The 17,992-nt window shown below is 42.4% G+C and overlaps 1 protein-coding gene across 1 annotated transcript in view; it reads left to right on the top strand.

The window, feature by feature from the left end:
• The window catches only part of FRAS1 (Fraser extracellular matrix complex subunit 1), a 507,275-nt gene that overhangs the window by 478,637 nt on the left and 10,646 nt on the right, over positions 1-17,992 (top strand). The window contains exons 67-71 of the mRNA XM_040237169.1: positions 2,290-2,440; positions 4,539-4,646; positions 6,356-6,515; positions 10,743-10,859; positions 15,733-15,899. Of these exons, the coding sequence (XP_040093103.1) occupies positions 2,290-2,440; positions 4,539-4,646; positions 6,356-6,515; positions 10,743-10,859; positions 15,733-15,899 (703 nt within the window). The remainder of the gene's footprint in view (positions 1-2,289; positions 2,441-4,538; positions 4,647-6,355; positions 6,516-10,742; positions 10,860-15,732; positions 15,900-17,992) is intronic.

Genomic DNA, 17,992 nt, shown 5'->3' on the forward strand with positions numbered 1-17,992 from the left:
TTATCTCAATGAACTAAGAAAATCAAATATTTGTTTTTCACTTCAAGTCAGGTTTAACCCCACTGAAAGAGGGGACTTACGCGTAATCATTTTAGGAAAGTTTCTTTGATTAAAATTTGTTTCCTTGAGATGCCTCTTGGTTTGGTTAATTCTCATTTTGTATACACTATCGCCCTCTACTGAATAGAATTTTGAGGCCTTCTGAGGTTTCCTTCGTGCTTCTGCCGTTGCATAACCTACATCCACTTTCAAATATGCAAAAACTCAGTGATTGGTTCCTTCTTTGGCACCCCCCCAAATTATTATTCTTTCTTCTCCCTGACTTTAATTATAGTTTTGGCTATCTTTATTCAGAATATGCTTAAAAATGACAAAGACAAGAAATTCTTATTATATATGTCCCACTTTTTAAACCAATACATATATACCACAGAAGTACTTCGTTGCTGTCTGTTTCGTTAAAGATAGATGAAACAAGTGGTATATGGTAGAGTGTACAACTTAACACTTGCCCTAGTTCCTATCTTTCTTTATCAGATATTGGCAGGATTAGAGAAGACTTAACCTCGCTGAACCTCATCTGAAATGGTCGCTAGTAATATCAAGGTGGGACAGCATCTAGCACAAGGTCTGACACCAAAGAGCTGTGCAGTAAATATTTATAAGAGTTGTTTTTTTCTAAGGATTAATAAGTAATATGCAGGTTAATGGAGAATAAACAGAAACAGAGGAAAAATAATTTTACCAGTCAGCTAGAAAATTTATGGAGGTTCTAACATCAGCAATGGTGAAATTAGGGCAAATGTATTTAGAAAAACCTGTACATACGGGGAAAGAACATGATGTGAGATCCAGATAAAATCAGAAAATTTCCCAACGACAGAGTAAGATTTTCACAAAAGGTTTTTAAGTGCATAAGGAATTAATGGAGCCTTTTGAAGAACTTGGAATCCAACTTTAAATCCCTGACAACTTTGAATATGAAAGAATACTTTGGAAAAATATAGTTTCAATGTCATAAATATTGATTAAGCATTTGGCTCTTTCCCTTAACTACCCATGGAAACATGTTACATTGTATATTCAAACAAAATTGTATGTAAGTTCTATAATGTATTATCACATTTGGCCAATGACAAAATATAATTGTTTTAAAGTAAGCTTTTCTGTTTTAAAGGAAATATGTATTTATGACAGAAAATACAATATACAATCTCAAAAATGAATAAACCAACTGCCTCACTCATATACAGCTTCTTCATGAAGGCTTCTGCTCATATTTTGTTATGTTTCAATCCAAGTTTTGTTAATTGTGTAGTAAATGAAAATAATAGAGCCGAATTAATGGCAATAAAAGGAACTCCTTCAGAAAAGGTGTTCTCTTAGAAGTATGGTGTGCTGCCTTTTCAACATTGTTTCAACAAAGCATTGAATGAAATAGGAAGTTATCTGACTGTGAGCTGTCTGTTGGTAAGTTTCATAGTATGATATCCAAATCCCATGACCTTCTTTCCTATTGGAGAAGGTCTGAGTACTCACTAAGACATCCAAGTCAGCCTCACGTTCGTCCTAGCATGACTTGGGCATCCTCCCATTTAGGGTTGCTTTATGCTCTCCTGCGGCTCTCTGAAAACTATGGTCAGCCAGGGACTGTGTGCTGACGTAGATCCCAGATCTGCCCAGATCCTTTGGGAATAACTGTGATGCCTTAACAATCTCAACCAAGGCTTCCAGCAAATGATCAGTGGAAGGAGAGCTTCCCATACTTCAGAAGTGTTTTTAAGGGACTGCCTAAGACTCCCTGCTCCCAATGCAAGGGCCCAGGTTCCATCCGTGATCAGGGCACTAGATCCCACATGCTCCAACTAAAGAAAGATCCCACATGCCCCAACTAAAGAAAGATCCCACATGCCTCAACTAAGACTCAGCTCAGCCAAAATAAATATATTTCAAAAAAAGTTAAGTGTGTTTAAATGTTACCTCCTTGAAAAAGTCTTCTCTGATTATCTTATTGAAAGAAGCATCCTGACCACTTCCCACCCCTTTATTTTTCATATTTATATATCTCCCCTACTAAACTGTAGGTTCCATAAGGCAGGGATTTTAGTTTTTTCCCACTGCTAAGGACCCAGCTCCTAGCCTGGTGCCTGGCACAATCATGAGCACTTGATTAATACTGAATAAGTGGCTACATGAGTTAATGAAGATTGAACCAATATGAGATGCTCATCTACCTCTTCGTGCCGGGGAGAAATAACCCTCTCCGTGTGCACCCCACTTGCTCGGCAGGTGAGAGACTCGGCTCAGTCCTTCCTGACGGTGCACGTGCCGCTCCACGTGTCCTACGTCTACGTGACGGCCCCCAGGGGCTGGGCCTCCTTGGAGCACCACACTGAAATGGAGTTCTCCTTCTTCTATGACACTGTTCTCTGGAGAACAGGTATACTCACTGACATCTTACCAAGTCTTACCTTATGCTTAAGCAGCATTTTTTTTTTTTAAAGTATTGCGTTTTAATGGTAGCTGCATTCCTCATCCTGTTGTCCTATATACAGTCAAAGGAGAGCCACATAAAGTGTCGAAAGGATACATATCCATGGTTTCCAAGAAAGACTGATGTCCGTAGATGTTAATGCTGGAAGGCCTCCACCATCACGATAAATTCAGTCCAGGGAGCCAAGGACCCAGAGTAGAGGATGGCAAGTGATAGACAAGTCCCATACTGCCAAACGAGTATGGGAGGGTGTTCTTTTGGAATGTAGTCATGTTCGTTTTCTCCTAGGGAAAAAATGATGTGATTCATGTTGTTTAAGGAGAACAGAGTCTTGAAATCAGATACACAGAAGTGGAGAAATACATCAAGAATAACCTGAGTTACTTTATTCTTTGATATCGAGTTTGCTCTGTTGTTACATCCTTAAAAATAGGAATTTTAACCCTACTTTTACTTTAAAGACAATGCTGAATTTTTTCAATTACCTTCACCCCAGGCTTGTCTGTGTCATCGCTCTCCTTGAGAGGAGCCCCGCCTCACCCCGCCACAGAGCCTGGATGGGTGCTGACCCTTCAGCTAAGATCCTCAGGCCTCTCTCTTCTGCCTCTCTCCACCCACCTTCTCCCACTGCCACCCCATGAATGGTCCTTAAAACTCCATGATTCTCTCCTCCATTCACTCCAATGGGTCTGAGCTGATTTTTCATAATTTTTTTTTCTATTTTCGGTGTCTTCTACTTCAAACACAGCCTCAAGCTCATTTTCTCTTATTGTATTGCTCCCGCTCCTCCTTCCCTGACGGTGATTTACTTGATCGGAGGCGGTTACTTCATCTGAGTAGGTTTCTTTAGATGGGGCTTCACTTCTACTAATGGAAAATGCAGTCCTTCCTTCTGTTAAATGATTTAAGGTCAAATCATTTATTTACATTATATTTCTCATAAGAAATAACCCCAGGGAGTTTTCACAGTCTGGGTCAGATAAGTCTTGAGCTGGGGTTTTTTAAACTTACTTTCCCCCTTCTTTGCTTCCCCTTTGGTTTTTGGCCATACTGAACTCAATGGGTGTCATGACTGCAATTGCTTATTAAAGCCACCGTGGACTCATGTCCGGTCGTGTGTAACTAGTTTTCTACAAGCTAACCTGTAATTCTTTATTGCTTTCAATATGAAGTATGGCCACCAGAACATTGGTTATGGTTCTGTTAAGTCCTGAAAGATGTTCTGGTGAGGAAAAGAAAATACAGTCTGAAGCAAACATGCTGTAACCACATCCTGGTGTGAAGGTAATAGTAAGAAGGTTTCGGGACCATTTTTCCTGTGCTCTGAGGTGGGACCCTGTGCATGCTCTAAAGTGACATCTGCAGGTATAAAGACTATGTCAGAAGAATAGAATTGTGAAAAAGAATCAAATAGAATGAGCTGTCTTACAACACTGACTGGCTCGTGTCTCTAAATAGACTTTGTTGTTGTTCAGTCTCTAAGGCCGACTCTTTGCAGCCCCACGGACTGCAGCACACCAGGCTCCCCTGTCCTTCCCTGTCTCCCAGGTTGTGCTCAAATTCATGTCCATTGAGTCGGTGATGCCATCCAACCATCTCATCCTCTGCCACCCTCTTCTCCTCTTGCCTCCAATCTTTCCCAGCATGAGGATCTTTTCCAAATAGACTCTGTGTTCATCCAAGTATGTAAATTTGTCCTAAGAACTTCCCCGTGGCTCAGACAGTTAAGCTTCTGTCTACAATGCGGGAGACCCGGGTTCAATCCCTGAGTCGGGAAGATCCCCTGGAGAAGGAAATGGCAATCCACTCCAGTACTATTGCCTGGAAAATCCCATGGACAGAGGAACCTGGTAGGCTACATGTAGTCCATGGGGTTGCAAAGAGTCGGACATGACTGAGCGACCTCACTTCACTTAACTTCACATTCAAGTAAGCGTGAGGCTCTACTTAGAGGTGTCCCTGGGGTAACTCATGGGTAGGCTACTGTCTGGGAGCTCTTCTCCAAGCCTTCACTTGAATGTTCTGTGTGTGGTTGCCTACCCAGGAATCCAGACAGACAGTGTGCTCTCTGCCAGGCTTCAGATAATAAGGATCTACATTCGAGAGGATGGCCGTCTGGTTATTGAATTCAAGACCCATGCCAAATTCAGAGGTAATATCAGTGCTGTTCTTTTCCTCAAGTTTTTTTTTTTTTAATTACTAAGAAATGTTTAAACATAGAGAAAAGTTGAAAGAACAGGACAATGAAGAACAAAGCCAACAACTGTTAACATCTTGCTATGTGCGTGTATGTACATACACACACACACAGACACACACACACACGTATTCCCATTTTTTAAATCACATCATTTGAAGATAAGTTGTAGGCACCATGCCACATTACCCTAAATACAGTAAGTCCCCACATATGAACCTTGCAAGATGCAAATGTGCGTCTAGTTCCAGCAAGAAACCAGAACCTAAACCATCAGTGTCAGGCGTGAGTGAAATTGCTGCTTGCCCTCCGTCTCCTATTGCTGACGGTCCTTTAGACCTGTCATCTCCCGTCTCCTCTCTCTCCTCCAATCAGTAATTCTTTTTGCCTGTTGACTTGATGCCAGCCATTTTACTGTACTGCTATACTTTCCAAGGTACTGTAAGAATAAAAATGTTTTCTATATTTTGTGTTTGCATTTTATGTACTATTTGTGTGGAAAGTATTATAAACCTATTATAGTACAGTACTGTATAGCCAGTTATTACGTTAGTTGCATACCTAGGCTGACTTTGTTGGACTTAGGAACAAACTGGACTTAGGATCACACTTTTAAAACAGAACTCATTCGTATGCAGGGGACTTACTGTACTTCAGTAGACACCTCCTGAAACAAGGACCTTCTCTTATACATCACAATAGCATTACTGTGGCCAAGCTATTTCACACCAATCTAATAACATTGTTTCTATTCGTGTTCCCTCCATTTGTGTCTCACAAATGTCTTTTATACCTATTTTTATATTTGTTTATATTTGCTTTGCATCTGTTTATATAAAACAAAAGTGAATCCAATCAGGATCCATACATTCCATTTTGGCTGTGACACCTCTTTAGTCTATTTTAATATAGAATGAGCCACCCTCTTGGCTCAGTTGGTAAAGAATCTCCCTACAATGCAGGAGACTTGGGAGGATTCCCTGGAGAAGGAAATGGCAACCCACTCCAGTACTCTTGCCTGGAGAATTCCATGGACAGAGGAGCCAGGCAGGCTATAGTCTGTGAGACTGCAGAGTCAAACTGTGTGACTAATTTTTACTTTTTTATTTTTTTGATATAGAATAGTTTCCCTACTTTTATTTATTCATGACACTAAATGACTGTACTTTAAAAGAGTGGAGGTGTCTTGCTGAGTAATCCTTACCTTTGAAGGATGTTTATAATTGCCTTCTTCCACAAAGGACTTGAGTGGTCCTAATGAGATTTTTTAAATCTGAAATTGATATTCCTATTTATGAACTACTGAGATCTTTCTGCCTCCAAGAAACATGTTGGATAGAGTTCAAAGCTAAGTGTGTTCAATGTTCATTGTCACATAAGTACTCATATTATTGTGAATATGCTCATTCCTGCCATTTCTACAAGGCACATTCATTATTATTTATAAATGTATGTGACCCTAACAATGATCATGAGTAGGGTGATGGACTGAGGTAAGAGGCCATGCTGTCCCACCCAGTGTGGGATATATTCTCAGAACCAAGTGGGTAGGTATAACCTTGATTTTTTAATAGAAGAATATTAATTCAGTTTCAAGGCTTTTGTAGGGGATTGACCACAAGCAAACTTACAAATAAGTGTCTGTGTGTTTCCCCTTGAAATAGGACAGTTTGTGATGGAGCACCATACCCTCCCTGATGTGAAATCATTCATACTGACTCCAGACCACCTCGGAGGAATTGAATTTGACCTGCAGCTCCTGTGGAGTGCTCAGACTTTCGATTCTCCTTATCAACTCTGGCGAGCTACAAGCTCTTATAACAGGTGAGTATAGGATGGAGTTCAGGGGTAAATCTGAAATGTTTTCTATTTCTCTAAGGGCTTTTCTTCAAAAGCTAGAAGAAAACTTTTAAAACTTTTCTATTTTAAAAGTGGGATAGACAGAAGTAGCCATCTGGCACCTAGAGAAACAGATGTAGCTCAGGTCAGTTTCTAATGTATAAATTGGACAGGGATCACCCTTATTTCAAGAGGAAGAATAGGCAGAGTGAACATCAATTTTTTTCACATCACGTTGGCCAGAACTTAGTCACATGGCACATCTACCTGCAAAGGAAGCTGGGAAATTTGTCCAACTAATATCTTAGTATAATAAAGAAATTTCATTCCAGTGATCACAACCAGTACAAAATCCAGGATCACTAGTTATCAGGTCCAGATGTCACCCTTTACAATTCAACATCCTGTAAAATAAATAACAAGATTTAGTCTTCTCCTACACCCGATAAAGAGGTAGAATGAGATTGGAATAAATACAGTCACCTATTCCATTTGTAAAAGGAAAGAATAGGACAAACAAAATGAAAACTTTTACCATTAAAAGAATAATGGAACATATAGTAAATGTTGTTAGCCCCATTTTGTAGGTCATGAAATTAGTACCTATCTTTAGCATGAAAATCTTATTATTTGCAATTTAAAAGTGGCAAATTGTCTTAAGAATAACTTTTAAAAATTTTATTTTAGTTACAAATGTTTGGTCTTATATTAGATTTTTCTTGTACATCCTGATTCCTTTGAAATCAATATATAACAAAATAACCTTTATTGTGTTTCCTAGAACCTCATGAGATTGTGCATGTACTTGTCCCAATTTATAGACACAGAAATGGTCCTCTTTAAATCCTTTGCTGACTCCCCACTGCTTACCAAATGAAATCTAGCTCTTTGAGAAGGACCCATATCCTTCCCTCTAAGCCTCGCCTCAAACTCAGCCTTCTAACCACATGTGTTCCCAACCTCGGAATCCACCAGCCCATCCTTACCTCTTTGCTTTTATAATCCACCTACCCTTCTTGCTCCTTTCCTCCTGCACATCTCAAATTCCTCTGAGCTCTAGCTCAGATATCAACCCTTCTGAGACACCTTGGCTGACTCTCCATGCTGTGTTAGAATCTCTTCCTCCTGGTTTGCATGTTGTTCCAGCTTTTACTGTAACACAGCTCAGCATATTATAATGCTCTGAGTCCCATTTCCATTAGATTGTGAGTTTCTCAAGGGTAAGCCCCAGAACTGCACGTTTTAGCACACAGTAGTTCCTGAATAAGTAACCTTTATGAGCTAACATTTGCGGTAAGGATGTTAAATCCATGGATAAATGGCAAAGCAAAGAGTAACACCAAGTGTTCTGTGCTGTGTACACCGTGAGCCATGCCAAGCACTCAGATCATAGCTGCTTAGGGTTGGGAGACCATAGCAGCTGGGGAACTGACCAGGGCTTCTCGGGGAGGCTAAACAACTGATGGGAGACTTCTAGTTTTCAGAAAAAAGGAGCAAAGACCACAGGATTAAAAACCTACCTCCAGACTGTGTTGGGCATATTTGTAGGAATAGTCAGGAAATTGACCTAACTCATATTCAGGGGTGGGAAACAGGACTGCAGCCTGGGGAGACCATGCCATTTGTCTTGAATTCATTTGTTCAATAGATATTTATCGAACTTTTACTAAGAATACATCGGTGGACAAAATAAAAATCTCTGCACCCACAGGTAGACATAACGAATGAGTACAGTATCACATGTCAGAAGGTGATGTTGCTGTTGTTGTTCAGTTGCTAAGGCTTGTCTGCTTCAGCACTATGGAAAAATAAAAGGTCGAGAGCAGGGTAAGGGGAATCAGGAGTGGAGGACTTTGTAATTTGTTGGTTAGGAAGTTCAGCCTAGGCCTCATTAAGAAGGTACATTTGAGCAAAGAAGGAAACAAGGGAGCTCACTGTGTAGATTATCTGGGGGAAGGGGTTCCTGGCAAAGTTCCAGAGTTTGACAAAATTTTGGTGGCTGGAATGGAGTGGATGAAGAGGGTAACAAGAGACAGGGTCGGGCTGCTGTGGAGCCTTGAAGGCCAGTGTGTGGACTTTTTCACTCTAGTGCAACAAGAGCCACTACAGGTTCGAAGGGAGGAACAACAGGATCTGGCCTTTTTGTTTTTGTTTTAATTGGAATATAGTAGTTTTACAAGGAAATGGCAACCCACTCCAGTGTTCTTGCCTGGAGAATCCCAGGGATGAGGGAGCCTGGTGGGCTGCTGTCTGTGGGGTTGCACAGAGTCGGACACGACTGCAGTGACTTAGCAGCAGCAGCAGTTTTACAATATTGGATTAGTTTCTGCTGTACAGCCACACCTATACATTTATCCCTTCTTCCTTGGATTTCATTCCCATTTAACCCATCTACCCCACTTAAAAATGGATTTAACCCATTTCCCATCTAGCACAGAACACTGAGTAGAGTTCCCTGAGCTATACAGTAGGTTCGCATTAGTTATCTATTTTCTACGTAGTATCAATAGTGTATATATATCAATCCCAATCTCCCAATTCATCCCATCCCATCCCTATCTTCCCTTGTTATCCATATATTTGTTTTCTACATCTGTGTCTCTATTTCTACTTTGCAATGGCCTGACTTTTGGAAAGCAGGAGTCAGGCATGGACAGTTCTGCCTAATTAAATATTTCTATTAAGAGCTACTGTTCACATTACACAGGTCAATTTTTGTGTAATTCAAAGATAGTATCCAAGATCTCATTTCCTGCTGGTTCCAGCTTTGGAGGAAGATAAGGATCGAGTGAGAAAACTGCAGACATGCAGACCTACAGGCATACAAACTTCTAGGGCACAAAGGGGCTTAGAAACTAAGCCCTGAAAGTTTGCCTGGTTTGTCTAAAATTGTACAGCCATGGCAGAAGCAAAGCAAGGGCAGGGTTAGACTGTTTCCCCATTTCCAGCCTGGGCCATCTCACTAAACTGACCCCAGGCTGTATCCTGAAAGTAGTACTTATTTATTTATTTATTTATTAAGTATAAGTGTTAGTCACTTAGTCGTGTCCAACTCTTTGCGACCCCATGGACTGTAGCCTGCCGGGCTCCTCTGTCCATGGAATTCTTTAGGCAAGAATACTGGAGTGGGTAACCAATCTCTTCTCCAGGGGATCTTCCTGACCCAGGGATCGAACCCAGGTCTCCTGCATTGCAAGCAGATTCTTTACCACCTGAGTCACCAGGGAGGTTGGCTATTTATGTTTACTAAATCGTTGCTATCACTTTACTAATAAACAGACACAAATAATGCCGAAGAAATAGTCAAAGAAGGAACATGGAGAAAGTGAGGACTAATCACAAATCATGCTAGTTAGAATTAAGATTCACAGCCCTGAGCTCCTCACTCAGTAGGTGGCAGCCTCCCAAGGCCCTTGAAGAATCTTCCTGCGGCTTCTGGCTGTCTGGCTGCCTTTCAGGCAGCCTGCCAGGGGCTGGGCTGCTGGATGACAAGTGTGGGAAATGAAGTAGGTGAGGGCTACCAAGGCTCTGTACTCTCAGGGTCACGACCTACAGAATCTCAGGCCCCACTGTAAACACAGAAATTCCCAGCAAGTCATCTCCGATGAGAAGTGATGCTGTTCTTCAACTTTGTTTAAAGGAGGAGGGTTTGGGAGAGAAGTCCTGAAACTGAATGCTAATGAAGTAGGGGTGGCAGCCATCTCTGGAGTGGGGTTAGTTAACCCCCAGGCCTTCACTACCTTTTCAATCAGAGCAGCAGCTGCAGCTGGCTCGGTCACATCTCAGTAAACAAAAGTTTTTGCAGTCCAGAATGTGTAACAGGATGTCAGTCAGCAAGAAACACTAAACAGACCCTGTCAAGTCAGTTTCACGGGGGTGTAAAAAAGGATGTGGCCAGGTCTGTTTTGCCCTCATTGGACCCTTTTAGATTTTTATCAACAGTGTGCTTTTCTCAGCATTTCTTATGGAAAGGGATTGAATAAATGAAAAGAACTCTATTTAACACCTCGGGCTAGTACTCTGAAGTGTGTTAGAACAATCACAAGTGTGATGAATTCCTGGAAATCGTGTCTGCAGACTTCTGAAGTTCTTGGTGGGATACTGAGCACAAGTATCATCTGAAAACTTGTCTACTGAAGTCAGGGTATTTCTGGATAAGTAAGTAATCTCTATATCCATCTCTCTAACCATAATCTGCCTGCCTGTTTCCAGGAAGGATTACTCCGGGGAGTACACCATCTACCTGATCCCTTGCACGGTGCAACCCACACAGCCATGGGTGGACCCAGGAGAAAAGCCTCTGGCCTGCACCGCACATGCCCCAGAGAGGTAGGGAGAGAGGATTGATCCTCACTATTGGAACTTACCTATTCACTGACATTTATTTGTAACCCCGGATCCAATTTTTGTGACCTGCAGCGTGATGAAATAGCGGTCATCTGAGCCACATTCCCAGCTCAGATTTCTCATCCTGTGAACAAGTGTCCCTTTTACAGTCCATTTGCTGCCAGGGTTTTCGAATTTTTGTCCCTCCTATTGGTGATTTTTTTGTTTAAAATGGCTCCCCAGCAGAGCGCCGAAGTGCCGTCTTATTTCCTACATACAAGAAGGCGGTGATGAGCCAAATGGAGTGTTAGATGAGCTTCATTCCAGCATGAACTTCAGTGCCGTCACCATGAGTTCTATGCTAAGGAACCAACAGTATATTTCAAGTTAGGTGTCTTTAGACAGAAACATGCATAAAACAGTTAGGTATTGATCACTGATGAAAATGTTGAGAGCAGAGGCTGCAGGAACTTGACCCCTGATTTCCCCCCACAGGCAGCTGTTCACAATTCATTCATTCCGCGTTCATTGCAGCTTTATAGAATGTGACTACCACGAATAACAAGAATCAGACTGTTCATCAGCCCATCCCCACCTCTGACCTGAGCCTGTCCTCGTTGCGCCGATGTTCATTCATTCAGCCCGTATTTATTCAGCTCTTATTGTGTCCTTGGCTCTAGTCTTAGCATGGAGACTCTGGCAGAGGATTTAAAGTCACCGCTGCTCTCAAGCAGTGCAGATAGTATAGTGACACCTTTCTAGGAGCTGAGCAGAGTAACTGGAAAACGTTTCAGAGAGAAGGCACCGCAAACAGAATCTGACATTATCATTAAGAGAGGATGATTTGGAGAGTGACTTTCAAATTAAGAGTCTGAGACTTGGCCATTGGATTTGGCCACACAGAATTCGTCCATAATCTTGATACAGGTTAGGTTCAGTGGACTGAGAAGGATGAGGCCTGATTAGAGTGGGTTCAAGAGAGAGAGGCAAGAACGTGGAGATAAAAGGGACAAAGCAATGCTGAAGGAATTTTGTTATAAAAGGTTTCAGATAGAGGGGCATTAGTGGGAAGAGATGAAGGATTGAAGGAGGTTTTGTTTGTGTGTGTTTTAGGTGCAAAATATTTCAGGATGTTTGTGTGCTGGTGAGAATAGCCCTGTTGGTCTACTGGGGGAAACAGTGCAGTGGAGTGGGAAGAGGGAAGGTGTGCAGAGCTAAGTCCTTGAGTGGAACAGGGACAGACCCAGACATGCGGGGACGGGCCAGCCTTAGCCAGAAGCTCAGACACTTCATCTACTAAGAAAGGAAGGCAGGCACAGTCTATGGATACAGGTGAAGGGAGAATTAGTAGGTTGGGAGGGTAAGGATGACCAAGGACACATCTGACTGAGTCTGTTTCTCCATGAAATGAGAAGTCAAGCATAGCTGGAAGTAAAAAACAAGGTTTGAGAAGAGAGGAGGAAGTGAAATAGAGTCGTCTCTGAGAGTGGAAAGTAAGTATGGTAGAGAGTTACAGACACAGTGGATCAACAGTGCTGAGGGCCCTATTGATTTTTTTTTTTTTTTTCAGAAAAACATTTGTTTATTCATTTGTTGGCTGCATTGGGTCATAGCTGCAGCTCAGGAGATCTTTCGTTTCAGAGCACGGACCTCTCTCTAGTTGTGCATGTGGACTTAGTTGCCTGGAGTAATGTAGGATTCCCCGACCAGGGATCGAACCTGTGTCCCCCCGCATTGGGAGGCAGATTCTTAACCACTGGACCACCAGGGAAGTCCCTGAATTGTCTTTAAATTACCATTAAATTACTTAATAATGTAAGATGACTAGTATGTGTTCAAGGCACATACAATTTGATCAATTTTGACATATATGTACTTGTGAAATATGAAGACAATTAAAATAGTGGTGATGTCCATTTTCTTCAAAAGTTTCCTCATGACCCTTTGGTATCACCTCTCCCATCTCCTCCCCACACCCAACCCCCTTGGTATCTACTGATCCTCCTGTTGTTACAGATTAGCTTGCAATTTATACTAATTTATATAAGTGGCACCACACAATACAAATTCTTTTTCTCTGACTTCTCTTGTTCAACATGGTTATTTTGACTCACTCATGGTTGCTGTGTGTATCAGTGGCTTGTTCCTGTTGCTGCTTAGCTGTATGCCATTGTGTGCACACACTACAGGTCATTTATCAAATCAGTTAGTTGATGGACATTTGGATTATTTCCAGTTCGGGCTGTTATAAATAAAGTTGCTATAAACATACATAGATAAGCCTTTATATGGACACATGCTCTCTGTTTTTTTGTGTAAATACCTAGGAGTGGAGTGGCTGGATTCTATGGTATGTTTAACTTCTTATGAAACTGGCACACTTTTTTCCAAAGTGTTTATAAATGTGTAACTGTGTGTGTATCCCCACCATGAGTGTGTCAGTTTTCCAGGTCTTCTGCATCCTGGTAAATGTGGTTGCAGAGGGCCTGGTGTGGTTGAAGAATTAATGAGTGGGATTAAAAGAGGTGAGCTGGAAAGATAGGAAGTGTTAGGGTAGAGAGTGAGACGTTTGAAAGCGAGGTTTTATGGAAGAGGTGCCTAGTAGATGGTGGAGCATAGATGGCTGCAGTGGAGAGGTGCATGTGCTCTTTGGAGGTGATGACATCAAGGAACTGAGAGCTTAGGGGGGTGGAGGTTTCATCCATTGAAATCATTGAGACTGAAGGCAGGAGTGATACAGGAGAGCCTGGAGTCAGTCAAGTGTGGGAGGGACGGTGACCAGGAAAATAGTGGCTGGTGGCAATAAGGAAGAACAGAGGGAAATCGTCTGAAGAGATATGCTGGGGAATTTTTTATTCATGTAATCAATTTTTATTTTATTTATTTACTTCTCCCTTTATCTTTTTGGCTGTGCTGGAAGGCCTGTGGAATCTTAGTTCCCCAGCTAGTGCCCCCTGCATTGGCAGCACAGAGGCTTAAGTACTGGACCACCAGGGAAGTCCCTGTAATAAATTTTTTAAAATTATGAAATGTTTTAATACCCAGAAGACCAAACATTGTGGACATATAAAACCTCAAGAACATTACCTAGTAAGAATTATAACTGCCATGAATTGGGTATCCCTTGCACTATGATCCTGATGCTCAGTGAATAATAGTAACTAACAGTGGTATTAGTGTCTGTGTGTGGAGTGCAGACTATGTGGTGGGCTCTGTACTAAGCTCTTTTTAAAAAATTTATTGATTTATTTTAATTGGAGGCTAATTACTTTACAGTATTGTAAGTTCAATTCTCATTACAGTGATCGCCCTCAAGATTATTTACTGTATTTCCACTTTAGAACTAATGAAACTGGGAGTCGGAAAAAAAAGAAAGAAACATTCCTAGTACCTTTTAAATACCTTCAATGCCCCTTTCAGTTGTACTCTCCCCATCTCTCCACTAAGTTAAGCACTAGCCTGGTATTTGTGCCTATCATCCCTTGTTTTGGGCTTCCCTAGTGGCTCAGATGGTAAAGTGTCTGCCTGCAACGCAGAAGACCCGGCTTCAATCCCTGGGTCAGGAAGATCCCCTGGAGAAGGAAATGGCAACCCACTCCAGTACTCTTGCCTGGAAAATCCTACGGACAGAGGAGCCTGGTGGGCTACAGTCTACGGGGTCACAAAGAGTTGGACACGACTGAGCGACTTCACTTTATCCCTTGTTTTGGCCTATAGCTCAAACTTTTCACTTTCATGCGTTGAAGACGGAAATGGCAACTCACTCCAGTATTCTTGCCTGGAGAATCCCAGGGACGGGGGAGCCTGGTGGGCTGCTGTCTATGAGGTCGCACAGAGTCGGACATGACTGAGTGACTTCACTTTCACCTTTTACTTTTATGCATTGGAGAAGGAAATGGCAACCCACTATGGAAATTCTAATGGGTGAATCAGACTTTGATCACACATTTAAATAGAATAGCAAGCGACAATAAGTACTATGAGAAAAGAAAACAAAACTGTACAGTGTATTGAAAACAAATGATAAGAGATCTGACCCAGCCTGGGAGGGAAGAGAAAGAAGGTAAGCTTCCTAGAAAAAGTGGTGCTTGAGATCTGAACAGCAAGAGTTCTCTAGGCAATGGATGGTAGCAGACAAGGAGGGAGCATTCCAGTAGAAGGTTTGTCAAGGTCAAAGTCAGAAAACTAAATTCATTACCACTAATCTCAATTTGAACCTCAGGGCTTTCCAGAATGAGAGGGCCAGGAAAAGCAAAGAGTGTTGAAAAGTTTAAAGACCAATTAGATTATTCCTGCTCCAAAGAGCAGATGAACCTCATAAGAACTTGAACTAAATAAGGTCTCTCTCCTGTCAGTTCAGTTCAGTTCAGTCTCTCAGTTGCGTCCCACTCTTTCTGACCCCATGACTGCAGCATGCAGGCCTCCCTGTCCATCAACCTCTCCCGAATTTACTCAAACTCATGTCCATTGAGTCAGTGATGCCATCCAACCATCTCATCCTCTGTCATCCCCTTCTCCTCCTGCCTTCAATCTTCCCCAGCGTCAGGGTCTTTTCAAATGAGTCAGTTCTTCACATCACGTAGCCACAGTATTGGAATTTCAGCTTCAGCGTCAGTCCTTCCAATGAATATTCAGGACTGATCTCCTTTAGGATGGACTGGTTGGATCTCCTTATAGTCCAAGGGACTCTCAAGAGTCTTCTCCAATACCACAGTTCAAAAGCATCAATTCTTCGGCTCTTGCCTGTACCCATCTCTTTATTCACTAAATGTTTTAGCACCTACAGCAAAGTGCAGGGTGGGAACAGGAGGGCAGCCCAAATGACTGATGAAAAATCAATCCTACTCTCAAGGAGCTCTTGTTTTTCTGCATTTAGATTCCTGATACCCATTGCATTCCAGCAGACCAACCGCCCTGTCCCTGTTGTGTATTCGCTCAATACTGAATTTCAGCTCTGCAACAATGAGAAGGTGTTCCTAATGGACCCCAACACTTCTGATATGTCACTGGCAGAAATGGATTACAAAGGAGCCTTCTCGAAAGGTAAGCGTTCCCTTCACCCAAAGATAGAGACTCCAATGGACTTGAGCTATCAGATAGGTCTCCTAGCGTCTCTGCTTATCGGCTTTCAGTCAGCTCTCCAGGGAAGAGTCCCCTAGGGCTGGTTCCAGGGCAGCCAGGGTTTAGTCAAGAAACAGACTCATATTCTTCCTTCAGGTTATTTCAAAATAATATCATACTCTTTGTGCTATAATAATCAGTGATGTGATGAGTGTGAAAGTGCTGATGAGTCGTTATACACAGGGGCTTCCAGCCAGATTCTAATGCATTGTCTAACTTTGGGTGAATTGCTTCATCTCTCAGTTCCTGAGATTGTAATATGACTGCCTACCAGCCTCAAAACTACACCAAACCTCCATGTCTTCTTCAGCAGGCTTTCTCTACTTGAAATGGTTCCTTTGCCCTCTCCCTGCTCCAGACACGGCTCCCTTGACTTTCTTCTTTTCCAGGTCTCTATCTAAATGCTAACCTCCCCAAAGAGACTTGCTTTGACCATACCAGTCAATCTAATATCGGTTTTCAAACTTTCACTAAATGTTGTTCATTTTTTATAGTACTTCTCACAATTTTTAATACCATATTTCTTTACTTATTTATTGCCTGTCTCTCCCACTAGAACATGGATTGTGGTTAAATATCAAATTTGTATGTCATGCCACCAGTGCCTAGGGGCTCAATAAATATTTGTTGAATGAATAAACTATAGATGAATCAACCCATTATCTTTTCTTCCAGTTTCTCTCTTCTGCCTTTTTCTTACTTTTAATCTTTTGCTCATATCTGAGGTTTTCTCTCTCATCCTAAAAACACATCCCATAAGAGAAACATCTCTCATCCCTACCCCTCACTCAAACTTCAGCCCACATGTCCTCCTTTTCTTTCCTCTGAGAATCTTCCTGAAGGAGTGGTGAACTGACACTATCCCCAGGGCCCTTCTTCTCAGTCACTCCTGCGTCGTCTGCTGCAGACTGGCTTTGTCCGACCACGGCTCAGAATTCTCTCTTGTCAATGATACCAAGCTCATGGGTTTTGCCACTTTGTTTGGTTTCCTTTGCACCAGCCTCTCCCGAGGCCATCTTGCCTTTCTGACCGCTTCCCACTCTCTGGCCCTCCATCCTCTGCCCTGGCAGTATGGCTGTCTCCACATTCCATGCTTGGTTCCTTCTGTTCTTACTTCAGTGCTCCTCCAGTCGCCCCCATGACTTGGCTCCTCCCTGTCCTCTGAACTTCCTAACCTCCCGCTACGCCACAGCTGCTCCATGAAAATTAACCTTGTCCCTGGTCTCTTCTGAGCTTCTCTTCCTCACACAGATTGAAACTACCAAACCTCTCCAAGTGATGGCATTCAGACACCTTGTTATCATTGTTCCACTGGTCAGTCATGTCTGACTCTTTGCAACCCCATGGACTGCAGCATGCCAGGCCTCCCTGTCCTTCAGTATCTCCCTGAGTTTGCTCAAACTCATGTCCATTGAATTGAGCAGACTCAAATGATGCCACTCAGTGATGCCATCCAACCATCTCATCCTCTGTCCCCCACTTCTCTTCCTGCCCTCAATCTTGCCCAGCGTCAGGGTCTTTTCCAATGAGTCAGCTTGTCACATCAGGTAGACAAAGTACTGGAGCTTCAGCTTCAGCATCTGTCCTTCCAATGAATATTCAAGACTGATTTCCTTTAGGATAGACCGGTTGGATCTCCTTGCAGTCCAAGGGACTCTCAAGAGTCTTCAAAAGCATCAGTTCTTCGGTGCTTACCTTTCTTTATAGTTCAACTCTCACATCCATACACGACTACTGGAAAAACCATAGCTTTGACTATATGGACCTTTGTCGGCAAAGTGATGTCTCTGCTTTTTAATACACTGTCTAGGTTTGTTATAGCTTTTCTTAAGATGTCTAGAACTGGACTCATCTCCCCCTAGAAATGTTCCTGTCACATTCACTGCCCCACTGACTGCATCAGCAAGCTCTAGGTGGCCAGCCAAAGATCTCCTCCTCTACCTCCTCTACCCCACCCCTGATGGTAGTAAGATGACTGGTCCCAACTCTCAGGCATTTCTTGCCTTTAGTCCCTT

The sequence above is a fragment of the Oryx dammah genome, unplaced genomic scaffold (assembly GCF_014754425.2).
Source record: "Oryx dammah isolate SB20612 unplaced genomic scaffold, SCBI_Odam_1.1 HiC_scaffold_3, whole genome shotgun sequence".
In the NCBI taxonomy this organism is placed as follows: domain Eukaryota; kingdom Metazoa; phylum Chordata; class Mammalia; order Artiodactyla; family Bovidae; genus Oryx; species Oryx dammah.